Genomic DNA, 27,117 nt, shown 5'->3' on the forward strand with positions numbered 1-27,117 from the left:
GACTAGACGTGTGGTTAAAAAAAAAAAAAACATACGTCGCGGTTTTAGTCCGACCCACTCATTATTCACACACCTTCGAAACATTTGACGAGCGCATTCCCACACTTTAACCTCGTTTCGTCACCGTTAAATCTCAAACTCCAGTGATTTTTTTTTTTTCTGTGGTTAATTTGCAGTTTGTTTTATGGCGTGCGGGTGAAATGCGTTGTTTGGACTGGGGGCGTGTCTCCAAGCGCGAGCTGTAGGACTCATTTCTTCCCATCTTATTCAGTGACACTGTTAACAAGGATCTATAATAATTTCGTCAAGCAGATGCACCTATCTCTGGGTGATCTAGTACGCAGACTATCAGAACATGCGCGCTCTTTTCTCTCTCTGTGAGGGTTTTCAGCAGTAGCTGCGCGTTCTCGGTTCCCCTTTCTGTTGAAGCTGAACGGGCCCGTCTCATCTCACAATATCCTGAAACATGGAGCACGCCGGCTGCGTCAACATCTGCAGTCTCACCAGCACTTTACCGGTGATCCCGTATCGGAAACTAACGGACCTGCACTTCATCAGTAAAGGAGGCTTCGGGACGGTGTTCAGGGCGCTGCACAGCGACTGGCGCACCACCGTGGCCATCAAGTGCTTGAAACTGGATTCTCCGGTTGGTGAGAGGTGAGTTCAGTCAGTACACTTGTGTTGTGATCTGCTTTGTTACCTCAAATGCACTGTCCCTAAAACACTGTCAAAATCTGATTTTGTACTGATCAGATTGTTGGGGCTTGTTCTGTGTGCCTGGATGGCTTCAGTCTGCTATGGGAACATTAAATGCTGGTTGTTGCAGGTGTTTTGGAAAGAAATGCTGTGCAAATCTGGTCACTGGTCTAAATTATAATACAGAATTTACGAACATGGGTTAAGCATACGGCCAGACAGCGTTGTCCTACAGGACTGTGTGTTCAAGAGTTTGTACAGGGTTGGAGAGTAACGTTAACGGAATACATGTAACGGCGTTACTTAATCAGGGTACTCAAATCTGTTGACTCTAATTCGTTACAATTACGTCAAAAAAAACCACACAAAAAAACAGTAATCAGATTACATTATGCTTGGATTACGTTATACTGAATACTTTTTTAATTAAGCAATTTGTAGCCTAACAGTAATGGAATACATTTTAGCTAACCCTCCAAACTCTCTGTGTGTGTTTGTTTGTTTGTATATATATATATTAGTTTATACAGTACCGGTCAAAAGTTTGGAAATTACTATTTAATATTTTTGAAAGAAGTAGCTTATGCTTATCAAGCCTTCATTTATTTGATCAAAAATACACTAATATTGTGAAATATTATTACAATTTAAAACAATGGTCCTTACTTTAAATAAATATAATTTATTTCTGAAGCTGTACTTTCAGTATCATCATTACTCCAGTCTTCAGTGTCACATGATCCTTCAGAAATCATTCTAATATACTGATTTATAATCAATGTTGGAACCAGTTGTGCTGAAAAAAAATATATATAACCTTATTTATAACCTATTATACATTTTTCTAGATTATTTGATGAATGAAAAGTTTTAAAAAGGAACAGCGTTTATTCAAAATAGAAATATTTTGTAATAATATACTCTGCCATTTAATTATTCTTTTTTTCTTTCTTTTAAAAGAAATGAATACTTTTGTTCAGCAAGGATGTGTTAAATGTATAAAAAAAAGTGATAGTAAAGATTTATATTGTTAGAAAAGATTTCTATTTTGAATAAATGCTGTTCTTTCGAACTTTTTATTCATCAATGAATCCTGAAAAAAGTATCACGTTAAAAAAATATATATTAAGCAGCACAACAGTTTCCAACACTGATGATAAATCATCATATTAGAATGATTTCTGAAGGATCATGTGACACTGAAGACTGGAGTAATGGCTAATGAAAATTCAGCATTGCATCACAGAAATAAATTTAATTTTAAAGTATATTAAAATATATAACCGTTATTTTAAATTAATAAAATTTCACAATATTACTGGGGGTTTTATTTCCCTGTTTTTATTTTTTTATTTTTTTATCAATAATTATATGCGGGCTTGATGAGCATTAGAGACTTCTTTCAAAAACATTAAAAATAGTAATGTTTCCAAACTTTTAACCGGTACTGTATTCATATTACATAGTATTTATTTTTGTTTCTTTGACCAGACTAGAAGGTCTTTTGGGACAAAAACCGACAAATTGTTTTGGGGTAATAACTAAGCACTGAGTTACAGCTTGAATGTTTTTGTCCACAGGTCTGAGTTTATACGATCATTGTGATTTCTTGGCCTGGATAAGTTGTTTAAAGAAATTAAATTCTGAAAACTTAAATGGGAATATTTAGCGTGAACAATTAAAGCAATAGTTCAATTAGAATTAAAGTTCTGCCATTCACTCACCCTCGTGTTGTTTCAAACCTGTAGTTTTTTTTCCCCTTGTGTTGAAGGGAAGGTTGCAAGATATGTTTCATTATTTATTTTTTAAATCAGTGTCAGCCAATATTGGTATTAATATTGATAATTAAATGTAAAAACAGGGGAAATGAGCATGCGTGTTGTTTAGATTACTTGTACTGCCATTTAGTTCACGCAAAAATAATTTACTCACCCTCATGTCGTTCCAAACCCATAAGTGAAACCCAAACCTCCAAAACACAAATGAAGGCATTTTTGATGACATTTTAAAGTCAATGCACCAAAACTTTGTCACTTCAAAAAGTTAATAAAGATTGTAAAAGCATTAAATCCTATATTTTGAAGGGACTTGATCGCTTTATACGATTAACAGATTTAATTTAGGCTTCTATAAATACTGATCATCTCACACAAGCATGTTCATGTTCATCATTAAAGCGATCATGTCTCTTCAGAACACTTGGATTTAACAGCTTGATTCATATGGATTTCTTTTACGACCTTGAAGATTGAAGATGAACAAAAGTCTTATGGATTTGGAACTACATCATGGTGAGTAATTGATGAAAGAACTAACTTTTTAAGCTCATCTTTAAAAACATGAATAATTCAACAACACGATTACACCTTGTGCTGCCCTGGTCAAAAATGACCAGCCTTTTAAAAATGGCTTGTAAATCACTCGTTATGCTATATTTTCATCAAATATTGCTGAGATCAAAAGAAATACAATTGAAAATACATTTCTACTAATATAAGGACAACAAGTTGACAAAAAGATTGAATCCAATATTTGGTGATTTGTCCCTGTGTGAGCGAAGTCAGTACGTTTTAGTCCAATTCGATAACATTAACATTTTTGTGAAAGAAAATCCTCTCCCTGTCAAAATGACCCGAACACAACATTGTAATCTTTAGCAAATTTAGCAAAAGTAATATCATTTTTCATTTTGAATATTATAATGTTGGAATGCCTCAACTTACTTGTAGGTTTTTAATATCATTCATCCATAATATGAAAATAATTATAAGCTTATAAGTATCGCCTGAATTTGAGCTAAATATTTAAGTTGGACCTGTAACAAAAAGTCAAGATTGTCAAAGTTTTCATTGAATAATCCATGGAACAATGAAAGTTATACAAGAACAAATCATGAATAATGGTTAAAAGTTGTTGAAACCCTGACACTCTTGAAATGATAATATTGTCTGGTGGTAGAGAAACTCTACCAGCCCTTGTATAATCATTAAGCTTCTTTTTTCAGGGAAAGGAATTGTTTATTGAAGGAAGCTGAGGTGCTTCACAAAGCTCGATTTAACTACATCATCCAGATCTTTGGGGTGTGTAATGAGCCTGAGTTCTTCTGCATTGTGACGGAGTACATGACCAACGGTTCACTGGATGAGATCCTACATGAGGTACAACTGTACAAACAGCATTCCTTTACATGACGCGCTTTCTGTTTAGTCTAGTCATGTTTGAGTAATGCACAGTTTCACTTTCCCCTTTGTGGCACACTTTGAATGTTCATTTCTGTGTTTTCTTATTGCGTTACAGAAAGATATGTACCCAGTGGTGGCCTGGCCATTGAGGCTTCGTATTCTTTACGAGATCGCTCTAGGGGTCAACTTCCTCCACAATATGACACCACCCCTTCTACACCATGATCTCAAAACTCAGAACATCCTGATGGATGGAGAGTACCATGCTAAGGTTTGTGCGTTCAGACAGTTGGATTCGAGATGTATCCACACTTGTCCCCCAACCCCCCGCATGTGCATTCAGATGTATGTGTACAGTTTTGTCCTGTTTGAAATTCCTGAGCTATTTTTAACGTCAAGGTGATCAACCGTTGATCTTTTTGCACGTAACCCTTATTGGAATGCGAGTCATTGTTAAAATGTGCTAAAATCCATATTTGTCTGAATGTTATCAGTGTCTGTATCTTTTTTAACCATCTCATTTACAAAGTTTCATATTTCTTCCCCAGTTTTAGTCTTACTACCCTTTTGAACGCAATTAGCGAATACTTGTACCTTGGAAATCAGCTATGACCTATTAACATGTATTTTATGTAGATTTGAAAAATGCCTTAATTCCTTATTTGTGCTTTGGGGAATCTGTAACTTTTATACTAATTTAAAGTGATAGTACAACCAAAAATGAAAGTTTTGTCATAATTTACTCGCTCTCATATAACTTCAAACTTGTGTGACTTTCTTCAGTGGAACACGGAAGGAAATATTTTGAATAATGTGCTGGTCACTCTTTTACTTGACACTGGCACGTCAAAAATGACACCAAAACACCATAAAAGTATCATGAAAGTGCTCTGTATGATTTGTGTACTATGTTAAGACTTAACTAAAGTTAAGACTAAAGGCATATAATAGCTTTTCATTCAAAAGTTTTAGTAATTATTCACATCCAGCTGTTTCTGAAATTCAAGTCCCAGTTTCTTTTCATTGTAACTGGAAAATGGAAAAGAAAAAACAAGATGAATGTAGCACAATGGTGCTTTTGTTGTAATTTTGGAGCTTGACCGACACAACCCCTACCCTGTCTTTCGATATCTAGAGTGGCCATTGAAAACCTCATTTTGGTTCATTTAAGTCAACCATTAGTCAGTATAAATTTTGAAAACATTTTAAGTATATTTTGTTGTAACTTCACAGTGACCTTTCTGATCTGAAGTGTGTCTTGTATGTCTGTGTTTGTGGATAGATAGCAGATTTTGGCTTGTCTAAATGGCGTCAGCTCTCAATCACTAAAGGGTCCGGCTCCAAACCTGCCGAAATGGGAGGCACGGTCATCTATATGCCACCTGAGGAGTACGAACCTTCCAAGAACCGCAGAACGGATGTCAAATATGACGTGTACAGGTCAGTCTCTGTAGATTCTATAAAGCTTCCAGTTTTGCCTGGATGAGTGAACTTCCTCCTGAGATTCAACTACAGGATTTTTAACTACTGCTCTCTCAGTTCCCATATTTTTGGGGCAGCCCTTTTAGACGTTCAGCTGTTCTTGGTGCACCTTGGCACCAGTCTGTTGTTGACTCAGCAAAATTCCTGTCAGATTAGGGACATGTTCTCACCCTCAATCTTCAGAGTCTCTATGGTGAGCCTGGAAATGTCAGGGAATTTTAAAATGGTGATTTCCAGGCCTTGAAAAGTCAATAGAACAGCTGAAAGGGTCATGAAACCCTAAAACACATTTTTTTGAGATGTTAACAGATATGCACTGGTGGCACATCACTGAAAACAATGCACTCATTGTTTATTATTAAGGGGGAAGTTTTTTTTAGTTTTTTTTTATCTTTCATAGCCACTTCTGCTTTAAAAAAAGTTGAACCAACATCAAGAAATGTGAGGTATATGCGTATAAGATATGAGCTTTTCTCCAGGTTGTCCAATCACTGCCTTGTATTACGCCCATTTCAAATATGATTCTTTTGTAGTACGTATGCAGTCCGTGTGTGGGCCATATTCTTTTCAGTGCCCTTGTTAACAGGTTAGAGCACTAACACCGCACACAGATGAGTTGCAGCAGGGCATCGATTGTTTCCACACTAAGTCTATATTTTTGTCGTGCTACACGTGCAGAATTAAAGGGATAGTTCACTTTGAAATAAATTTTTTATATGTTTTAGCTTACCTCAAGGGCATCCAAGATGTAGGTGTCTTTGTTTCCGCAGTAGTTTCAATTTTGATATTTTTAGGTCAAACCGTTCTTGTCTGTCAGTCATATAATGCAGGTCGATGGTCACTGTCTCAAAACACAAGCACAGAGTCCAAATTAAAACAATTCCCCATCGTCCAAATTAAACAATTCCCCATCGTAAGTACACATTGATGGCCTAAGACACGAAACGAGCGGTTTGTGTGAGAAAACGAACAGTATTTATATCGTTGTTATCTCTTGAACACAGCACACGTCCAAATGATCTGACGGCGCGGGCGGGTATAGATATATAAATAGATGTCGCCTTGGCTACGGTTTCGTTCCAATGAACTGCAGTAGCGAAGGCGACATCTAGGGGCGGGTATAGATGTATACACTAGATGTCGCCTTGGCTACGGTTTCGTTCCAATGAACTGCAGTAGCAGTTGAAACTACTGCGGAAACAAAGACACCTACATCTTGGATGCCCTTGAGGTAAGCTAAAACATACCAAAATTTTATTTAAAAGTGAACTATCCCTTTAAGTAATGGTAGTGGTCGACCAATATATCGGCCAGTATTTTAAATATAGATATTGGCTTATAAGTTTATCTGTTTGTTTGGACGCAGGTTTTTTTTATTTTGACGACTGAGAACACCAGCATTCAGCACACATCGCTCCCATTCTCATTAGTCTTCATTAGTTTACGGTCTCTGTTTAACATTTCTCTCTAACACATTATTACATAGGTCCCCCTCTAGTCAATAAAGTCCCCCTGTAGTCAATAATTGTATCCCTTAAAACTCATCTTTCATCACCAAAATGACAAATGTAAAAGTTTTTTCCTTAAATTTCTTCATGCCTTAAAATAGCTTGAATGTAACTCTACACCCTTGCCTCAATTAGTATACGTGGTTCTATGAATATGCAAATTAGCCCCGCCTCCACTCACTCGCACCAGCTCAAAGATCCACTCGTTGACGACCACGTTGACCTGATTGGTTACAAGATAGTTTGTGACGTCAGAAACACCAGCGATTTCAAACTGCGTTTTTGAGACCGTCTTTGGTTCACAATTTTAAAGAAAAAGTATTCAGCAATGGTGTTGACTAATGAATTTGCACATGGTTTGTCTTAAAGCATATTAAAAACACCTATGGAAGCTTGTTTCCACCACAGAATAAAACATTTTAAAAGATAATTGTGACTTTTCTCAGAATTGCGAGATATAAACTCGCAATTGTGAGAAATAAACCCACAATTCTGACTTTATAACAAGCAAAAGTTTATATCTCGCAATTCTGACATCTTTTTTCTTAGAATTGTGAGATATAAACTTGCTATTGCGAGTTATAAAGTCCAATTCTAAGGAAAAGTTTATATTTCACAATTCTGACTTTATTACTCTGTCATGCAATTGTGAAATAAAAAGTCGCATTTTTTTTATACTGTGGCGGAAACAAGCTTTCATAGAGACGTTTAAACAACATTAAAAGCTGGATTTTCACCACAGGGGGACTTTAAATGAAAAAGTATTGAAACGTTTCGCTAATATATTATTAGTAATAAAAAGGCAAACACAGCATTCAACAAATATGCATTTATATAATTTAAACAAGTCTTTGAATATCTAATAAAACATTTAATTTCCAAACCTTTCTGATGTTGTCAAATCCAGCTCTGAGATCTTCTAAACTATTTGTAGCCTGCATGAACGCGTGTTACTCTGTGTGTAACGGTCGGCCTGTGTGAATTGAAGTGTTGACCGAAGACGCACAATCGACAAAATTTAAACCCTTGATTGTACACTATGCTGCACTATTCAGTTGCCCACTATTGTCATATTCAAGGCAAGCCATTTTTGCTGTGTGCTGTATTTAAAATTAGTGTTATCTTGTCTTTATTTGAAAATATTTGATTCCCAATGCATTTGGGTTAGAAATAAAAATAATTAGAAATAATAGTTAATATTATTTTTGGTATAAAGCCGCTGATCTTATTATGTAAAAGAAAGTATAATGAGGCCATGCAGCCTCTGCACTGCATACATTCTGCGAACAGATCATGTGTGAAACGGGTGATATCTGGACCTGAGCAGGTTGTTTCTATTGGCATATTTAATATACTCCAAACATGAACCAGCATTGTGTATGCACACCCTCAATCGTGTCTCCTTATGTCACTGATGTCTGATCATGAATGCAATGACACGATTGATTATTTAGATATAGAAAACAATGATGCAAATCGGAAATTCAAAGAAGAATAAAAAAAGTAAAAAAAAAAGTAACTGCCTTTATTCTTTCTGTTAAACTGATGTGTCATTTGTTTTGAGAATGTAGTGCTTTTAAAGGTATTGAAAATATTATTTGTTCTTTATTTTTTATATAGACCAACAGCTCTGGAAAGTTATAAGGATGATCAAAACGTATTTAATTTGTTCATAAGTTGTTAGTAGTCTCAAATGATAAGATTATTTCTGTCGTAGGGTTACATTTTTAAAGGGATACTCCACTTTTTTTGGAAATAGGCTCATTTTACAACTCCCCCAGAGTTAAACAGTTGAGTTTTACCGTTTTCGAATCCATTCAGCCGAACTCCGGGTCTGGTGGTACCACTTTTAGCATAGCTTAGCATAGATCACTGAATCGGACAGGACCATTAGCATCTCTCTCAAAAAAATGACCGAAGAGTCTCTATTTTTCCTATTTAAAACTCGACTCATCTGTAGTTACATCGTGTACTAAGACCGACGGAAAATGTAAAGTTGCGATTTTCTAGGCTGATATGGCTAGGAACTATACTCTCATTCCTGCATAATAATCAAGAAACTTTGCTGCCGTACCATGGGTATAGCAGGCGTAATGATATGATCAGCACCTGAAAATAGTCCCCAGCTCGGTAACTTCCAACGTGACTGGGACTAAGTTTGTGTAGTTTCAACCGGCAAGCAGGTTGTCACGTTGGTTATGTTAACGGAAGTTAGCCTATTTTAGGCGCTGCGTTATATCATTACGCCTGCTGCACCCATGGTACGGCAGCAAAGTTTCTTGATTATTACGCAGGAATGAGAGTATAGTTCCTAGCCATATCAGCCTAGAAAATCGCAACTTTACATTTTCCGTCGATCTTAGTACACGATGTAACTACAGAAGAGTCAAGTTTTAAATAGAGAGACATTTTTTTGAGAGAGATGCTAATGGTCCTGTCCGATTCAATGATCTATGCTAAGCTATGCTAAAAGTGGTACCGCCAGACCCGGAGATCGGCTGAATGGATTCGAAAACGGTAAAACTCAACTGTTTACCTCTGGGGGAGTTGTAAAATGAGCCTATTTCCAATAAAAAGTGGAGTATCCCTTTAAAAATGCATCAAAGTGCCCCAAAATCTGTAATTTGTCAGGGTTTTTTCTCCAGTCACATTTTAACATTCGTTCCACAGGTTGTTTTCGCTCCTTTATACTCCTACAGTTTTACTCTCCCATTTCTTGAGTCTTCTTTAAATCTGATGCATGAACAGCCAGTGTTAAAACAGGGGGGTTTCATGACACTTTTTCTTGTTATCTCTAAAATATTTTATTGGCTAGAAATCTATAAAACAATCCAAGTCACAAATGAATGGAAAAAAAGAAGAAAATGTATTGGTCATCAGATATGCAACCCAGTATTTTTTGAGTGGGAGAGAGGAATGTAGCAGCCAGTGTAGGATATTGGAAATTTTGGGTGGATTATTATATCATTTCACCAGTTTTCCAAAACTTGGGAATTATTCATAAACCAGTTTCTGGATTGACTCATAGTTCACCAAAACTAGTTCCAAAACAGGCTTTTATTTTATTCATCTACTGTGCTGGTCAAAAAAAGGAAGTGATTTGGGAGCTAAATGTCAACCTGCCAACAGGCCTGAGGTTTTGTGATTAGTCATAGGGCATGTTGAAATCCCTGGGCTGATTGGACAGTGTTTTATCTCCAAAGGGGATTGCCAGATGTGGTTTAGAGACTGCATGGCAACAGTGAAACCATTCACTCATCTGTTCTATGCTTCCTCTTTTAGTTACGCCATCATCATGTGGGAAGTGCTTTCGAGACGGATACCATTTGAAGGTAAGGGTACGTTGGGTGATAGAGAAGTGGACCAGTGAAGTCCATGACAGGCTTTGTTAGGCTAAATTTCCCACACTTGAATGTGGCCTTAATCTGTTCTTTTGTTGTCTTTTGAACATCACCAAAATAACAAATGAATCATTCTTTTGGATCAGATCTTTTAAATAAATCTAGTTTTCAAATTTTTCAAAACCATTCACAATTCTGATTGAATTGGTTTTAGCGGTTCTTGGGTTAACAATGAGTGAGCCCGAGTGTTTCTTAATAAAGCACACTGGAAACTTGCTCGTATGATATTTTTATCAACAGTCACATGAAAAAGAGTTTATTTTAATAACAATAATTTCTTAAAACTTCAGCCTACTAGAGATGTTGGCTAACTTTAGATTTGTTTATTAATGCAAATAATATTTGAGTTTGACATGACATTGTTATTTTGAGCTGAATCTGTTGATTTTTCTTTGTGTGCTTAAGACAACAAAACATAAGTCACTTTTCCACCGTCTGGCTGAAAGGATTCCAGTTATGTTTCCACTTGAGCCTGGTACGGCACGGCGCGGTTACACCCCGTTCTCGGCACGGCATTCTAACCGTGCTGGTAGAATGCCTGAAGTGACGTCGCCACTCAGGATTGGTCACTTTTCTGTTGCCTGGCTGCCAGTTTCTCTGTAGCTGGTAAAGCATGATATTTGAGTGACGTAAACACAAATGAATGATAAAATGAAAAGATTTTATATTCCACATTGGAAAATTAAACCATATCGTATCAGCACAGAATGGAACGGTTATGCAAAGAGAGCGGTTTGGTCCGACGGTGGAAAAGCGCTATATATTACATCATTTGTGTATCACTGTGTGTGTGGTTTTGGTACAGAACTGTAATGTGGAGCTCTGAATGCGAATACTAATATATATCTCTATCACACTAATATACCATGAACGCTAATCTCAATTAGAGTGGAAGCAACAAACAAATTAGAACTGGAGCACATGAGACTGCAATAACCACCCTAATAAACTTTAATAAAAGTGCATAATAAACAACACCATGTGTCTACATATGGTTTTATTAGATCGTTTGAAAGGCTGTATTATGCCACACTTAAACGACTCTCTATACCGCCTCTAATAATGAATATGTCAATCAGACTGCTTAACCTGTCAGACTAATAACTGTCATTGCTACTGGGCTTATAGACTAATTTAAACTCTTGATTCGCCATTGAATTCATGCATAAAATAGACTTGGTTGTAAGGCCATGTTCACACAGCAGCAGAATACGGTTGTCAGTTCTGTATTTGAGTCTTGAATACGCTTACGGTGACCCATAGTTCAGTTATTTACGGGATTGACAACCTCATTCTATAACCAAATTCACACCTGTGAAATTTTCAGTACTCGCAACTAGGGGTGGGAATCTCTAGGCACCTCACGATTCGATTCGATTACGATTCAGAGGGCTGCGATGCTAAAACGATTATCGATGCATCTTAGTGTGTGTGTATGTGACTACTTGGTACTTTTAAAGCAAAGTATTTATTATGACCCATAAAGAATTTACTTCCAATATATTTTATTAATAACTGTAAGGTTAAATTTGCCAGCATATGTCCCAACATTGCAAAGAACCGACAGGAAAAGAAATGTGTGCCTGTACTAGCAACATACTTGTAGTAAATGAATACAAACTTCAGCATATTCTGAATCTCTAACTTAAAATAATAGACTTCCATCCAACATGCTCCTATGTGCAATAAGCAATATAAACCTTCAGACAAAAACAAAAAACATTTTGCTTTAGCAAAATCACAAACTGCTTTCATACAAAAAAAAAATATAGAATGATGTACCAGCAGCTCTCATACAAAAATAATGCTTGTGGACTTTTCGCATATTCTGAATAATTAGTAACATGCAAAGCTGCTCTTATACACATAAATAATAAAGAGTTTAAGACTTATTGCTTGAAATTGTTGCTGTATACCACAATCAAAAACAGCTTATTCAAATAAAGTAAATGAACATCTGCAGAGAGCACAGTCAAAATGTAACTCGTTGTGACTGGTATCGCACCGATACACACTGTGATCTCAGTAAACCTACGTATAACAGATCGGTTTACAGCATATTGATGTGAAAACTAAACAATACAGAAAGCAGCTCTCATACAAAAATACTAAATAGTCAGCCAATTTTCCATACGTTAGCTTTTAACAAAGAGTTCGGATTTCGGGCTCAGCCATCATGCGTCTCTGTGATGTGCACGCCACAGACTGTCCGGGCACTGCACGTCCGCGCTTCACAGTTCCGCCTTTTGCAACAACAAAAAATAAACATTTAAAAAAAAATTCTCATGTGCTGTGTGAATGTTATGTATTTGGCAACAGTTATTCTAACCCTTTTCGATGGAGTGTAGCTTTTAATTTCTTAAACAACCATGTAGGAAGACACATCATGGCTATATTCCAGGATGACAATGTCAAGATTCTTCAGGCTCACATTGTGAAAGAATGGTTGGGAAGGAGCATGAAGATTCATTTTCACACATGAATTGGCATCTGAGTCCAGACCTTAAACTCATTGAAAGTCTTTGGGATGTGCTGGAGGAGACTTTACAGAGTGCTGGACTCTTGCATTGCCAATACAAGATCTTGACCAAAAACGTATGCGCCTCTTGATGGAAATAAATGTTGGGATGATATTTCCATCAAGAGGTTTAGCAATTTTTGGCAATTTGAGCCTGAAGAATCTTGACATTGAGATCCTGGAATATGGCCAGGATGTGTCTGCCTACATAGTTGTTTAAGAAATTAAAAGCTACACACTCCATCAATTAGGCTTAGAAGAGCTATTGCCAAACATATAACATACTAGAAAAATAATATTCACTGCAATAATGATCCAATCATCGACACTTAAGCATTTGCCTATTTAAATCCAAACAGCGACTTTTTTTGGGGCCGGGCAGTGTATAATAGTATCAAATTCAGAATTGTGCAGCTCTACTCAGTACTAAGCAGATCATGCTGTGTCATGTTTTTGATGCAAAATCATGACACAGAGTTCCCCTAACGATCGCTTCCTTCTCCATTTCATAAACTGCAGCAGTCATCTATACAGGCAGCATTCAACATTCTGACATTGTCCTTTTGTTCACTCTGTGAGCAGACGCCACCAATCCCATGCAGATCATGTTCAGCGTCCTCCGAGGATCTCGGCCCGACACAGGCCTGGACAGTCTGCCGGCAGACATTCCCAGTCGAGAGACCCTCATTAACCTCATGACCTGCGGCTGGACCGCCAACCCAGACGAGCGCCCCTCCTTTCTCAGTGAGTGTCCCACTTTTGACCTTTCCTCTACTTTTCACAATCCCTGTTTAACTCATGCCATCACAATCCAGTAGGGTGACCTGTTCTTGTGGTTTGTAAAATATTTTAAATGTCTAACCACAAATCTGTCATTGGTCTTTACTGGCAATTTTGTCAGCTCATGATAAAATATGGAGTTAGTCAAATAAAATGTTGAGTCATTACAGTTGTTAAGTTTTCTTCTGACGATTTCTCTTTTGCAAACTCTGCTACTGATCAGGGGAATGAGGAAATGACTCTGACAGACAGAGAGAGCAGTGGGGTCATCTTCATGTCATATTTTCAGATAGAATGATCAATTAACCAGATATGGTTTAACCAAATGGTAATCACACAATGTGAAGGTCTAATATCTAGATTTAGGCATTGATGTTTAACATGCCCCATTAACAATAGACATTTTACTTCCTGGTAAACTCTAGGCAATATTGAGTAAGAGCTTTTGACGCTGACCTGAGTTCGTTTGAGTTCAATATTTTTGGTGTGAAAGTGGTTTTACAAACTCTTAAACGTGTGTAGGGCCCTATGAAATCCGTTTTTTTTCCCCTAAATTCATTTTTTCCGGTTTTCATTTGGACTCCACAATTTTACAACAATTTATTAAAAGTTGACCCTATGAAATGTTGTTTTTTTCCTCAAATTCCGTTTTATTTGTACCAAATTCAGTGTTTTCTGTTTTAAGTTTTCCAGATTCCATTTTAATGGTACACAGAGACACAGAACATCCAGGATTCAAATTTATAGTCTTTTTGTGTTTTAAAATTCACACACACTGGTCTATATTGTGATTTTTAGTTTTGATTTGATTTAGATGTACTGACCTGCTTTTTTATTTATTCATCAAATTTGACAAATTCTGTGAAATTGCTCGTTATACAGTAAATTCTGTTTTATGACTGGTTTTCGTCCGTGTTTTCTGTATCACTGAAATCATAGTGCCCTACATGTGAGTTTTGATATGGTTCACAAAAGAGCGCTGCAGTGACAACATATTTTTGTAGGCCAACCGAGAAGTTAGCAAGTTTCCCTTGACAAAAACGCAATGTTCCATTTGCTATTGGATTATTGCAGAAAATAAGCTCTGTGATCAATTAAGGTTTATGATTCCTACACTCTTCCTACACTTATGTTTATCATGACAATCTTCACAATTGAACACAACTTTTATGAAATTTGAAGTCTAAATACAATCGGCAGAAGTAAAAAGCTAAATGTGGGCTATAAATGAACTACACAGTCGCAAGACTTCAACGTCACCATCACTAATCTTCCGACAGCTCTTTAAGTCTTTATTTAAAAATAGTTAGAATAGTTTGCAAGCACGCGATTATAAACGCAACGAGGCTGTGAGTAGATGAGTTTTCCTGTTCGGCATGATGCTTAATGTCCCCGACAACCTCTCACATCCCATTTACTCGTTAAAGTCCCCCTGTGGTGAAAATAAAGTGTTTAATGTTGTTTATATGTCTATGTGGTGTTTTTATGCTTTAAGACAAACCATGTGCAAATTCATAAGTCAACACCATTGCTGAGTATTTTCTGCTTAAAACTACAGTGATCTAAAGACGGTCTCAAAAATGGCGGAAATCAGCGGTGTTTCTTACGTCACAAACTACCTTGTAACCAATCACAAGGGGATATGAAAAATCTGGTAGATTTAGCAATATAGCAGGTGTATGCTGAATATTACGATGTTATAATGAACTATATGCCTTTCTCCACTGACATTCTGAGTTGTTGAAAGCGTTTCTGATGATTGTAAGAAAGCAGCTCTCTGACTCTGTCTCTGAGATGGCGAACGGGAACATGGTTTGAATAACATTAGCAACACATTATTAGCTGTTTGGTAACATAGTCAAGCAAAATGCTAATCATATTAATTAACTTTAAAGAGCGATACTATTGTGCAGCGTTAATCTCAGTAAGTTGGCTGAGCGATTGGCTCTCTGTGCTGGAGTGAGTAAGTGGAGGCGGGGCTAATTTGCATATTCATGGTTCTGCGTATACTAAATGAAGCAAGGGTGTAGTTACATTTCAAGCCATTTTAAGGCATGAAGAAGAAAAAAAACACTTTTAAATGTGTAGTTTTGGTGATCAAATTGTATTATTGACTACAGGGGGACTTTAACAACTGCCTTTTTCAAGTCAAGTAAAAGCTTAAACACACTATGTTGCTGAATAAAATGTGAAACACCTTGAAAACCCATTGACTTCAAGATGACTGAACCGGAAGTGATCAAACGCAGAGCTGTTTCTTGGTTTTGGCCTACAAAATGACGTCACCCATGCACAACCCGTTGTGAATGCAGCTGAAAGTGAACCACTGTTGATAGTTAGAGAAACATGAACACAGTTAAATTATTGAAAATGAACTTTACTCAGGAGGTAAATATTTTAGGTCAAGTGAGGTTCAGCTGACAAAAAAGTTTAGGAATGCTTGGTGTATAAATTCACACTTATTGAAGTGTAATGAGACTTGCTCCCATTAAATTGCTTTCAGAGAGCAGCTCACATTCTTCACATCTGTTGTAATGAATTGACAGCAGCCAAAGGGACAAAATAAAACGCTGCTAGTGCTAATGGTCGTACTCGAGCTGATTTAAATGAGTGAATACATCATGAAGGCATCTTTCAAACAATGTTTTTGTCTTAACCTGAATCACTGTTGTTTGCCTGTAATAAAGTGTTTACATTCAGACTATTTTAGACCGGGCGGGATGCCAACCGCTGCAGAGTAGTTCAGTTCAGGTCATCTTTATTAATTTCCCAAGGGAAATTTGGTTGCAGCATTCAAGCATAAGACAATCCCATACAAACAATACAAATTCAAAACGCATGTTTTCACATAAAAATTACCCCAAAAAATGAAAGCCGAGGAGATAAATGAATGTCTAAAACGACTTGTTTTACTAATAGGAGTTTTTAAAACGAATACCAGAGGGCAGGAGGTAAAACTCATGGTGCTTGGGGTGGGAATCATCTAACAATATACTCTGGGCTTTTCCCAACACCTGTCTTTGATACAAATCATCTGCTGCTTCCCAGTTATTTTACTTCCCTGACTTACAATCTTCTCAAGACAGTTCTTATTTTTCACGTTTATTATATTAAACCAGCACAACAATAGGTGCGTTTCCATTACAGATTTGCGCAAAACTTTTGCTATTTTTTTTATTTATTTTTTTCTCTAAATGTCAACAAAAAACTATTGCGAAATGACAGCGTTTCCATTAACCGATGTTATGCGACTAAAACTACATTTTTTCCTCTCGCGATAAGTAAAATCATTCCAAAAATCATGGCAACGGACGTTGGTAGGTTTATGTACTATATCCCAGCCAGTGCACTAGCCATTATTATTAATCGAAGGAGATGTATGTGTGTTTTCCAAGCATTAATGGTAAGGAACGACCCTTATTATACTTGTGAGCGGCACGTATGAGGCGTTTCTGGGTTTCTCCCTAATTTCTGCTTCGAGGTCTTGATTGTGGCATTTATTTGAGGTTTAGAATCAATTATTCCTGTAATTATTTTGTCTTATATGAATTTAATAAAGAACTCTGTCTATTCTGTCCAAACATACAGCGTCATCTACGTCAGGTGACCTGTTAATGCGCAAAAACTGTTTCCATTGCAGTTTTGCGGAATATTTCTTTTTCGAATTGCCTGAAAAACCACCTCATGCGAGTGTAAAAAAGTTTTGCGATAAATGGAAGTTTTTGCGAAATTGACGTGTTTCCATTGGGCGTATTTTCAATTCGCAATTTGAAGGGTAATGGAAACGCGGCTAGAGTAAAAGATAAAGCGACTTGTTATAGGATCTATAAAACATACACAATACCTTAGTTTCCTCTAGCAGTAGTATCTCTGCAGCACCCTTAAATTAATTTTTATTTTTTTTTAAATACCAAAGCACTATCTAAAATAGTACTCAAATACTTAAACTGCTCAACACTTTCAACACCCATTCCATTGACCATGCATTGAGTCTGTAGGGCTTGTACCATTGTAATAGAATATACCGGGAATATTGAATTCTTGCCAAGTCCTGAGGTAGTTCGCACAAGCACAGACTCCGGTTGATCAAAGTAAAAAAACACAATTACCCCAATTTTCTCCCTATAATATCCTCTTGTAGCTGCGAGTCGCCGCATGCGCAGCGCCACAGTAACTCAGTACCAGCGTGACACGTCATATACATAAACAGATAGAAGTAGCTCTTCTAACGTGTTAGACACAAACCAAGAAAGATGAATCAAAAATACTTCTTTATTAAACAAAGAGGAAAAAAAAATAGGAGATGGATATAGCAGTAACACACTCACATAAACAATACCGAACATGGAACGGACTGAACTAAAGGCTTGAATGCACAAAGGAGCAATCAAAGGAAACCAGAACAGGTGTAGAGCTAATTAACAAACCACGGGCACAGGGAAAACCACACTAAAACACAATGAACTGACAACTAAAGATGACTAACAACTCCGGAGTCAATGTTCTTCTACTAGACTCGTGCAGTTTTGTTTATTAACTGTAGCTTAATTGCTGCTTTGTCTGTACCTTACAGGCTGTCTTATTGAACTGGAGCCGATGTTGAGAAGATTTGATGAGATTGATGTCTTGGAAGCGGTGTTGGAAGTCAAACGATCAAAGGTGAGTCTTTAAGGGGTTTAGACCGTACATGGATGTATTATGTAAGGAGGATTATTTTTTTTCATGCCTGTGTTAGTCTGGATTTAGTTAGTGGAATTAGTTTGATGTATCTTCAGGTTGTGAGGTCAAAAACTATTGAATGTATTGACTTTTTTTTTTTTTTTTCTTCCTTCCATCAGTACATGAGGCCATCAAGCGGTTGCTCATCAACTCAAACAAATGGGAAAAGAATTGAGGAAAAGAGTGTGAAGGAGCAAAACGTCCCTTGGCCGGTAAGTTATATATCTATCTCTGTGTTGTTGTTGATTCAGAATTTAACCAGATATGAGAACAGTCTGGGTCGTGAAATGTTTTAAATTTCTTCTTTGTGTTATATGACAGGACAACAGTTCCACATCTGGATCTGGATCTGGATCTTGCTCTTGCTCTTCCCAGGAAGCAGAAATGTCCCATCCGGGCTTCCTTACCATATCAAATCCCTCTCAAGGCAGGATTCATTTCTTCTAAAAAGGGATAGATCCCTCAAAAAAATGAAAGTTTGCCATCATTTACTCAACTTCATGTTGTTCCCCACTTGGATGACTTAATTTCTTCCATGGAATACAGAATTTTCAGCAATTCTGTATTCCATGGAAGCAATTAAGTCATCCAAGAAAAGTCACAATAGGGCTTTTCACACTTGAAATAGTTAACCCTGGATCATTTTAAACCCTGGGTCAATGGAATCTTGGATTATGCTTTACGTTTCAAATTGCTCATACTTAAAGCTGCAGTCCGTAACTTTTTTTGGGGGGTTAAAAATGATCTCAAATAAATTTGAGCAAGTACATAACCAGCCAGTGTTCAAAACTATCTGCTTGCCTTAGCTCGATTCAAAACGGTAAGTTTGTAATAATGTTTTTAATTCCAGTGGTACTGGTGGATCTCAGCGGAAAATTCGAGCCTGTCTTTGTGTCATTACGTCACATCTGTACACATAAAGAAGGTGTCTCGGCTAGTAGGCTATGAGTGTGAGGATGTTGGAGGTGGAGATTTATAGCCTTTTCTCACAGCACTTGATATAATTAAACTTATCAATTTTGATGGCGGATCCAGAAAGGTTCAAACAACAATCACCAGTGACCAACTGGAGATTCACCCATTGTAAAATGCAAAAAATGCAAAAAACAAGGATAAATATCGGGAGGGCATTAAATGTAGTCACGCAATGCTGATGTTGTTAACATTAACAATTTGAGAATAAAGTATAATTTGCAAGATTTGACGTGATATGATAAGCGATCGTTAGATTTAACCAGCGCGATTTACTGCAATGCTTTTTTACCCTTAGTTGGTCAGAACAAAAGTGGATGTTACTTGTTCAGATAACATTTTCCAGTAAAAATTTTTATGTTGGTCATATATTTCCAAAAAGCAGAATCTGTGATTGAGAATGAAAGTATCCACACTGGTGCGGTGATTGACAGCCCCACATTCTCCTCAAAACATTGTATTCATCCGTGCTGTGCCGTGCCGAGGCACAACCCACGTAAAGTTGATAATTCCGCGAATAACTGCAATTGCAGATTTCAAACAGAGGCAGATTTCAAAGAGGTTAAACTACGGACTGCAGCTTTAACCTGGGTTAACAATTATTCCTGGCTATTCTTAAAGGGATAGTTCACCCAAAAATGAAAATTCTGTCAATAATTACTCACCATCATGTCGTTCCAAATCCGAAAGACTTTCGTTTGTCTTCTGAACACAAATAAATATCTTTTTGATGAAATCTGAGATCTCTGTTTGATCTCTCATTGACAGCTACGCAACTGAAACTTTGACTCTTCACAACGTTCATAAAGAGATGAACTTGACCGGTTTAGTCAAAATTTTCTGAAGAGACTTGATCGCTTTATATAAAGAACAGATTGAATTTAGGCTTTTATTCACATATAAACATTGATGGTTTTATGATCTCTTTATGAACTTTTTGAAGCGTCAAAGTGGTAGTTGTAGCTGTCTATGGTGGGACAGAAAGTTCTAAGATTTCATTAAAAAAAAAAAATCTTAATTTGTGTTCCGAAGATGAACACAAGTCTTACAGGTTTGAATCAACATTAATGACAGAATTTTCATTTTTGGGTGAACCAACCCTTTAAGCTCTCATTTCCCACTCTGCATTCCTAAATCCTGGGTTTACATTATTATTTGCCTGTTTGCTTTGTCAGTGTCATTGATTGAAAAAAATGCAGCATGCAACCTGTTTACATAAAGGATCTAGCGTTGTGCATCCTCTTATTATATATACATTTTCTCCTGAATAGACTTCTCGGACTATAAAGATAAGAATTAAATTTTTAAAGAATTAAAGCATCTAGCCTTAACATTTGAACAACGCAAAAGTGGTGCTATAACCCCGGGTAAAAGTGCTAACCCTGCTTCTAAATTACAAGTGGTGTTTAGAATGACAATAACCCAGGGTTAAGCACAGTGTGAAAAACCCTAATGAGTAAATGATGACAAAATATTGGGGTTGATGCTCTTTATATTCTGCTTTTTGTATTTTTTTTTTAATTGGTTTGTTTATTGTAGCCGTTTTATATCATCAACAGGTGTGTCAGGTGCTCAGCCTGGTCCACAGCCATCGTTAATATCGCTTCCACTTGATCCTCCAAAGCCTCTAATGGACCACTGCTTTCGAAACAACCTCAGCGCTGAAAACCCGACGGCACAGCCCGTGTCCGACCTCAACATACCTTTTAAACCACATGCGCCTCAGAGTGAAAGTGATCTGGCTCTTGTCATACAACCCCTCACTCTGCAGTCATACCCACAAGGTAACCACACCTGCTAGCCACAACCTAAACAGGGCCGAAGAATCTGCAGTTTCTTTTACAAAGTTACTGCACTCTCTCAGAATTTTTTTTTTTTTTTTTTAAAGCGGTCACCGGGGTGATACACCCCAAAAGGTACACCTTTGTACCTAAAGATTGCATATTAGTACCTTAAAGGTACAAATTGGTACCAAAAGCATACATAGTACCTAAATAGTACATATTATAACCTTTTTAAAGGATAGTGTTTGAGATCAACTTGTTTCAGAGTTGGGCTGGGTGATATGACTGTTAGTTAGTCAGTTAAAGGGTTAGTTCACCCAAAAATGAAAGTAATCCCATAATTTGCTCACCCTCAAGTCATCCTAGGTGTATATGACTTTCTTCTTTCAGCCAAACACAGTCAGAGTTATATTAAAAAATATCCTGGCTCTTCAGAGCTTTATAATGGGAGTGAATAATAACTGAGATTTTGAAGCCCAGAAAAGCACATCCATCCATCCATCATAAAAGTAATCCATTCAGCTCCAGGGGTTTAATGAAGGCCCTCTGAAGCGAAGCGGTTTTGTAGGAAAAATATCCATATTTATAACCTTATAAACCATAATCACTTGCTTCCGCTAACGGCCGTACGCGAGTCTAGTTCTGGCGGAATCGTGACCTCTGACCCGACGCATGATGTATTGACGAACGCGGAGGCCCAGAGGAAAACAAGACACCGGTCACGAGAATTTTTGACGAGAAATGTCGGAGGAGCTTGAGTTTGTTGCTCAGCCCTTATTGTTAGAACCGCAAGACGCGTCAAAGCTTACGCTGCTCCTACATCCTACGTCATGTGTCAGGTCAGAGGTCACTCTTCCACCGGAACTAAACTTGCGTACAGCCTTTACCGGAAGCTAGTGATTATAGTTTATAAAGTTATAAGTATGGATATTTTTCTTACGTAACCGCATCGGTTCGCTTCAGAAGGCTTTTATCAACCCCCGCAGAGCCGTATGGATTACTTTTATGATGGATGGATGGATGCACTTTTTGGGGGCTTCAAAATCTCAGGTACCATTCACTCCCATTATAAAGCTTTTACTCCTGAATAAAAGCTATTTATTTCGATCTACAGTTTAATAAAAGTTGATCAAATTAAAAAGTACCCTATGCCTAACTGGTCCTGTTTCTGAATATTTTATTGATTTAAGCGCCATCAGAGTTTCCAGTATTGGCAGCTCCATTAAGTAGCCTGTTGGTAGTGTTGTACTAGACCAGGGGTGCCCAATCCTGCTCCTGCCGATCGACTGTCCTGCACAGTTCATCTCCAACCTTAATCAAACACACCTGCCTTTAATTTTCAAGTGATCCTGAAGACCTTAATTGGTTGCTTCAGGTGTGTTTGATTAGGGTTGGAGATGAACTGTGCAGGACAGTCGATCGGCAGGAGCAGGATTGGGCACCCCTGTACTAGACTAATAAAGTGTTTAAATTTCTTCTTTTTCTGAATAAATAAAGAAGTAGTTTTATTTTCGTTAAACAAGTAACCTTTTGAAAGGAGACTTCTGGAGCCGTAATGGAAAAATAGCTTGTAAATAAACAAACCAATTCACTTTTAATCCCTGATATTTCGGATATTGCAACATTTTTAAAGGCGATTATAGATCAAATATTTTTTACATATCACCCAGCTCTAGTACAGAGTAGCAGCACTTTTGACATCCCTTGATTCGGGCTCTTCTTAATGCCCGCCTCCTGCTCCTGACTTGTCTTCGCAGATTTTGTCACAGCAATGAACTTTCAAGGACCGGCGGCTCGCTGGATCGCTGCTCGAAGGGAGGAGGTCGTGCGGCAGATGACGGAGGCGTGTCTCAATCAGAGTTTAGACGCTCTGTTGTCTCGTGAGCTGCTGATGCGCGAGGACTACGAACTGGTCGTGAACCAAGCCACACGCACCGCCAAAGTGCGGAAGCTTCTGGACACTTGCGAGCGGCACAGCGAGGAGTTCTGCCGTGTGGTGGTGAGGAAGCTCCAGGACAATAAACAGATGGGCCTGCAGCCCTTCCCTGAACTCAGCACCACCAGCCCTCCTCCACCACCGTATACCGCCCCCTTAATCACCAACTCCTTCAACACCACACGAAACTTCTGACCGTCTCCCAGCTCCCAATCACTGCTCTTGAACCGGAGCTCTGTGAGTCCTCCTTTCAGTTAAGGATAGTTCCCGTTCACACGCTCTTGCATTTGTTTGTGTTGCTTGGCCGATACTTTGTGTGCCTGGACAAGTGCTTTTGCCTCGGTGGTTAAGGTGTTGGTACCTATGACGCACTTTGTTTGGTATCAACTTGATCAGTTGCTTTACACGCATCGTACAAGACCGACTTTGGTCATATAATTATTTGGCTCATATTGACTTCTTACACAGTGGTTGTTGAATCACTGACTCAATGCCTAAGTATCTTGATGAAAGGGACTTGAACCTAAGCAGTGGTTTCAAAATGTCACGTTTAAACCTTTATTCCAGCCATGGAAAGAAAAAAGCTGTAAAACATCCAAGCAATCGATCATATGTTGTCATTTGCACCTTCCACGCCAGCAAATTTAGTAAAATAGAAGACTTGAATTAAGTTGTAAAGAAAGACACACCCTCCTGTTATGCTAAAAAAAAAAATTCCGTCCACATTACTGCAGAGTTACACGTTCGAACTTGTGTGAAAAAATTGTGTGAATCAGCAGTTTCGGTCTTCCATTTGGTAAACCAGTGCTTGTTCTTCCCACAGTAGCACTTAAAGTCAGGTCTGATGGTTGTTTCGCCATGCGTTTAATGCTGTGTCAGGGTTAGTCTGCCATGTGGTGGACGTTTTGCAGATCTGGACTTTAGTCTGGGTAGACGCAATATCACAGGGTTGAGGCTGCGAGGAAAGGATGGTATTGTGTGTTCAATGGGTTATAGATTGAAAACAAAAATCAAATGAGTCTTAAGAATTAGACATGAATCAGTTCGCACACCAATGGCTTAAAGGGATTGTTCACTCAAAAATGAAAGATCTGTTATCCTTTACTCACCCTCATGTCATTCCAAACATATATGACTTTCTGTCTTTCTTTTTTGAGTAATGGTTGTTTTTTTTGGCCTTGCAATGAAAGTCAAATGTGTCAAAACCAAAACCACATTGGGCTCCATTAAATTCATTGTATGGACAAAAAACACACCGGAATGGAACTAAATGAGGTGAGTAAATTACCGAATGTTCATTTTGGAGTGAACTATGCCTTTTAAAATAATACAGGGTGCCAACAAGTTAGCTTAGCTTTGATTTTATTTCAATTTTTTTAAGATTTTTGTGGTCTTTTGAAGAATTTGTAGAATTGATTTTGTTTTTTTGCCCAGATGCCAATAACAGACCCTTTTCTTTTTTCATTTTTTTTTTTTCATTGAGCCAATCAGGTGTCGTTCTTTTATTGCCTTTACTTTTGTACAGTGAGTCCTGTAGCATCCTATTCACAAGCAATATTAGACCGCACATACGATGAAGACAAAGCAACACAGGCAGAATGAGGCGGTACGCTAGAGTCTATAATAGAGTTCATACAAACTTGCCGAAGTCACACTTCTTCTCCGTTACGGTCTTGTTCTCAAACGGCATGCCAGTCAAGAACGTTAACTCAATATTAAACGGTCTAATAATCGGTGGCCTCACCTGCTTGTGCTTATCGAACCATATGCGGCCCGAAGTGTCTTGGATTAGTTACTTCTCAGTAAATATTGTGCCATCTACTGTATTTAGCCTAGTTTGCACTGGTTACCATTGACACCAGATGTAGCAGCAGACATAGGACCTTTTACAGGCTTAAGTATGAAGTAAACTGTATTAAATATACTGATGCTTACATCAGAGCCGGACAGATTTTGAGGAAAGCTACTGGCAAGATGCTTTTATCAAGAAACAAATGATATGGAGTGACTGTTTATACAAACATTGCCAGTTTAGATCAGCCGTTTTTCCTCCACGTCTTTTGAAAATGTTATTTCCGAAATGAATACGCTTCAGATGCAGTATTATAAGTTTGCAGTTATTTAGAAACCAAACCAAAGGGAATGCCAAGAGTTAGCACTGTAAATATGGGCTCTTCAAGCAGAACACAAATAGAAATTCTTGATACTGAATTAAATTTGTGGCAATGCTTTGATCATTGACTTTTTTTTCTTCTTCTTTTTTTTTTTTTTGTGACCCATGAGCTTGATGGTACATGAAGCATTTTATAAATGTTTTGCTATTCCACTGTTCTCTCTTTGTTTTAGTTTTGTTTTAAGTCATTGAATTCCAATGTGTCCGCGCTGTAACTTCCCCTCTGTGCAAATAGACTTGTCGTCGCAGAGGTGATGTATTTTCCCTAGATTGATTACATCGTTTGTCCCTGGAATGTCCTGAAATTGGTTGTTTTTTCGTGTTTCATTCTCTAAATCGGTCACGCTTTAGTTTTGGACTAGTTTTGATTTCGGTGGGTGTCGGATAAAGACCTCGCTGATTAGAAATTGACTCAAAGGGTGAAACCAGTGGGTGTTTGATGTCATTGACTAAGAATCTTTTTTTTTTTTTTTTTTTATCGTTTGATTTTTGTGTTGACTCTTCCAGGGTTTGGGACCATTTACTATATAAAGAGGATGTCCTGCGATTGTTTTGTATTTATTTATAGTCATCACTAATCTTTAGTGATATTTTACATGCATCTTAAGTGGTTTGTAATGGGTTGTCGTGTTCTTTTTATATAGTTTTGAAAATATGACTTTCTTCTAAGTGCTGTGCCAATCCAGTGATGCTGTGAGGCTGAATGCATCTTTAGATTATGCTTAATATACTTTAGCACACATCTTAGCAATATATCAGCCAAATACTGTATTGCCTAATGGCCTGTTTTGGATGTAGAAAATGTCGCAATTTCATTCATATTACATTTAAAATTGTTATTTAAACCACACAGGCTAGGGATTTATTTGAAATGACTATTACTGATATCTATCAATGTTCATTTTTGCATCGGAGACTTAAGAACCTAAATGTCTATCAAATAGAAAATGACAATAATGTATAGGTGTATGTAGCAGTGTACGTGTAGCATACATCTGTGCTATAGTACTATATGAGGAACTTCCATAAAAATGGGAAATTTTTAAGTGTTATTAAAATGTGTTGAATTTCCTGAATCTGTGGGTTTTCTTGTTTGTGTGTTTCTGAAACCCCTCTATGCCAGAACTGTGTGAAGTCAATAGCTGGTACTAATCTGACCTCTCTCAACACTAGTGTGAGACTATATTACACACTGCATGAAAGGTAATATATTCGCACCTTAAGACGAAGTCATTGGTTTAGGATTTACTTTTAGCTTTGAAATGCTCCATGAACTGTGCTTTTTAATCATTTTTGAAGAATTAGTAGGCTCCTAAATTTCACAGGTTCACAATTTATATTTTTAATATGTGAATATGACCCCAGATATCATAGAAACCAGGTGTGCTGTGTAAGGCAACCACCATAACAACCTAGAAATCACTCGATAAAGATTAAATAATGCAGATGCAGGTAAGAGAACTGCTTGTGTACCATAATATTACATTTTAAAATGCTCATAATCAGATTACAGTTACAGTATTTTTGATTACATGATCCCTAATTACACTCCCTAATTCTTCATTTTTCATGTTTTAACATGGAACATGTTTAGTATTTTAGCAACTGCATAACGGGGGAAAACTCCTGACAAACACAATATTATTCGAATTATCGCTCAGTGAATCATTTAACCCTGTATTGCTGTCTTTTTGGAAGCTTTTTTCTTAAATTTTATATTTTAAAATATAAATATGATTTAATTCGCTTTTCATTAAACTCACAAACCCCCTGCAGAACCCCGGTTTGGGAAACCCTGACATAATTTAATGCACTTCATGTTTTTGATGACAAAGAATAGAATAGAATTGATTTTTCTTTGTATGTTATATCAATATGGTACAGTATTATCCTATTCAATTCTATGTAAGAAACGAGTCAGGTCAAAAGTAATCAAAAAGTGGTATGATTATATCACCTGAAATGT

The 27,117-nt window shown here is 37.3% G+C and overlaps 1 protein-coding gene across 2 annotated transcripts; it reads left to right on the plus strand.

The window, feature by feature from the left end:
- On the plus strand, positions 1–26,227 carry ripk2 (receptor-interacting serine-threonine kinase 2). Of its 2 annotated transcripts, none has more exons than XM_084410991.1 (11): positions 1–657; positions 3,701–3,854; positions 3,994–4,149; positions 5,161–5,318; positions 10,151–10,200; positions 13,370–13,531; positions 18,141–18,226; positions 18,406–18,498; positions 18,608–18,713; positions 20,818–21,042; positions 22,800–26,227. In XM_084410991.1, the coding sequence occupies exons 1-11, from the start codon at positions 467–469 to the stop codon at positions 23,171–23,173; spliced, it is 1,755 nt and encodes a 584-aa protein (XP_084267117.1). In that variant the 5' UTR covers positions 1–466; the 3' UTR covers positions 23,174–26,227. The 2 variants fall into 2 exon arrangements, with proteins under 2 accessions (XP_084267117.1, XP_084267118.1); XM_084410992.1 differs by lacking the exon at positions 1–657 and adding an exon at positions 2,895–2,987.
- The last annotated feature ends 890 nt before the right edge of the window (positions 26,228–27,117 follow it).

The sequence above is a fragment of the Rutilus rutilus genome (genome assembly GCF_951802725.1).
Source record: "Rutilus rutilus genome assembly, chromosome: 6".
NCBI classification, from domain to species: domain Eukaryota; kingdom Metazoa; phylum Chordata; class Actinopteri; order Cypriniformes; family Leuciscidae; genus Rutilus; species Rutilus rutilus.

What these genes read in the sequence shown, in the direction of transcription:
- ripk2 (XM_084410991.1), top strand. Translation starts at nt 467, where the DNA reads ATGGAGCACGCCGGCTGCGTCAACATCTGCAGTCTCACCAGCACTTTA. An exon ending in GATTCTCCGGTTGGTGAGAG is followed by an intron (nt 658 to 3,700) that starts GTGAGTTCAGTC and finishes TTCTTTTTTCAG; the next exon opens with GGAAAGGAATTGTTTATTGA. An exon ending in GAGACGGATACCATTTGAAG is followed by an intron (nt 10,201 to 13,369) that starts GTAAGGGTACGT and finishes CTCTGTGAGCAG; the next exon opens with ACGCCACCAATCCCATGCAG.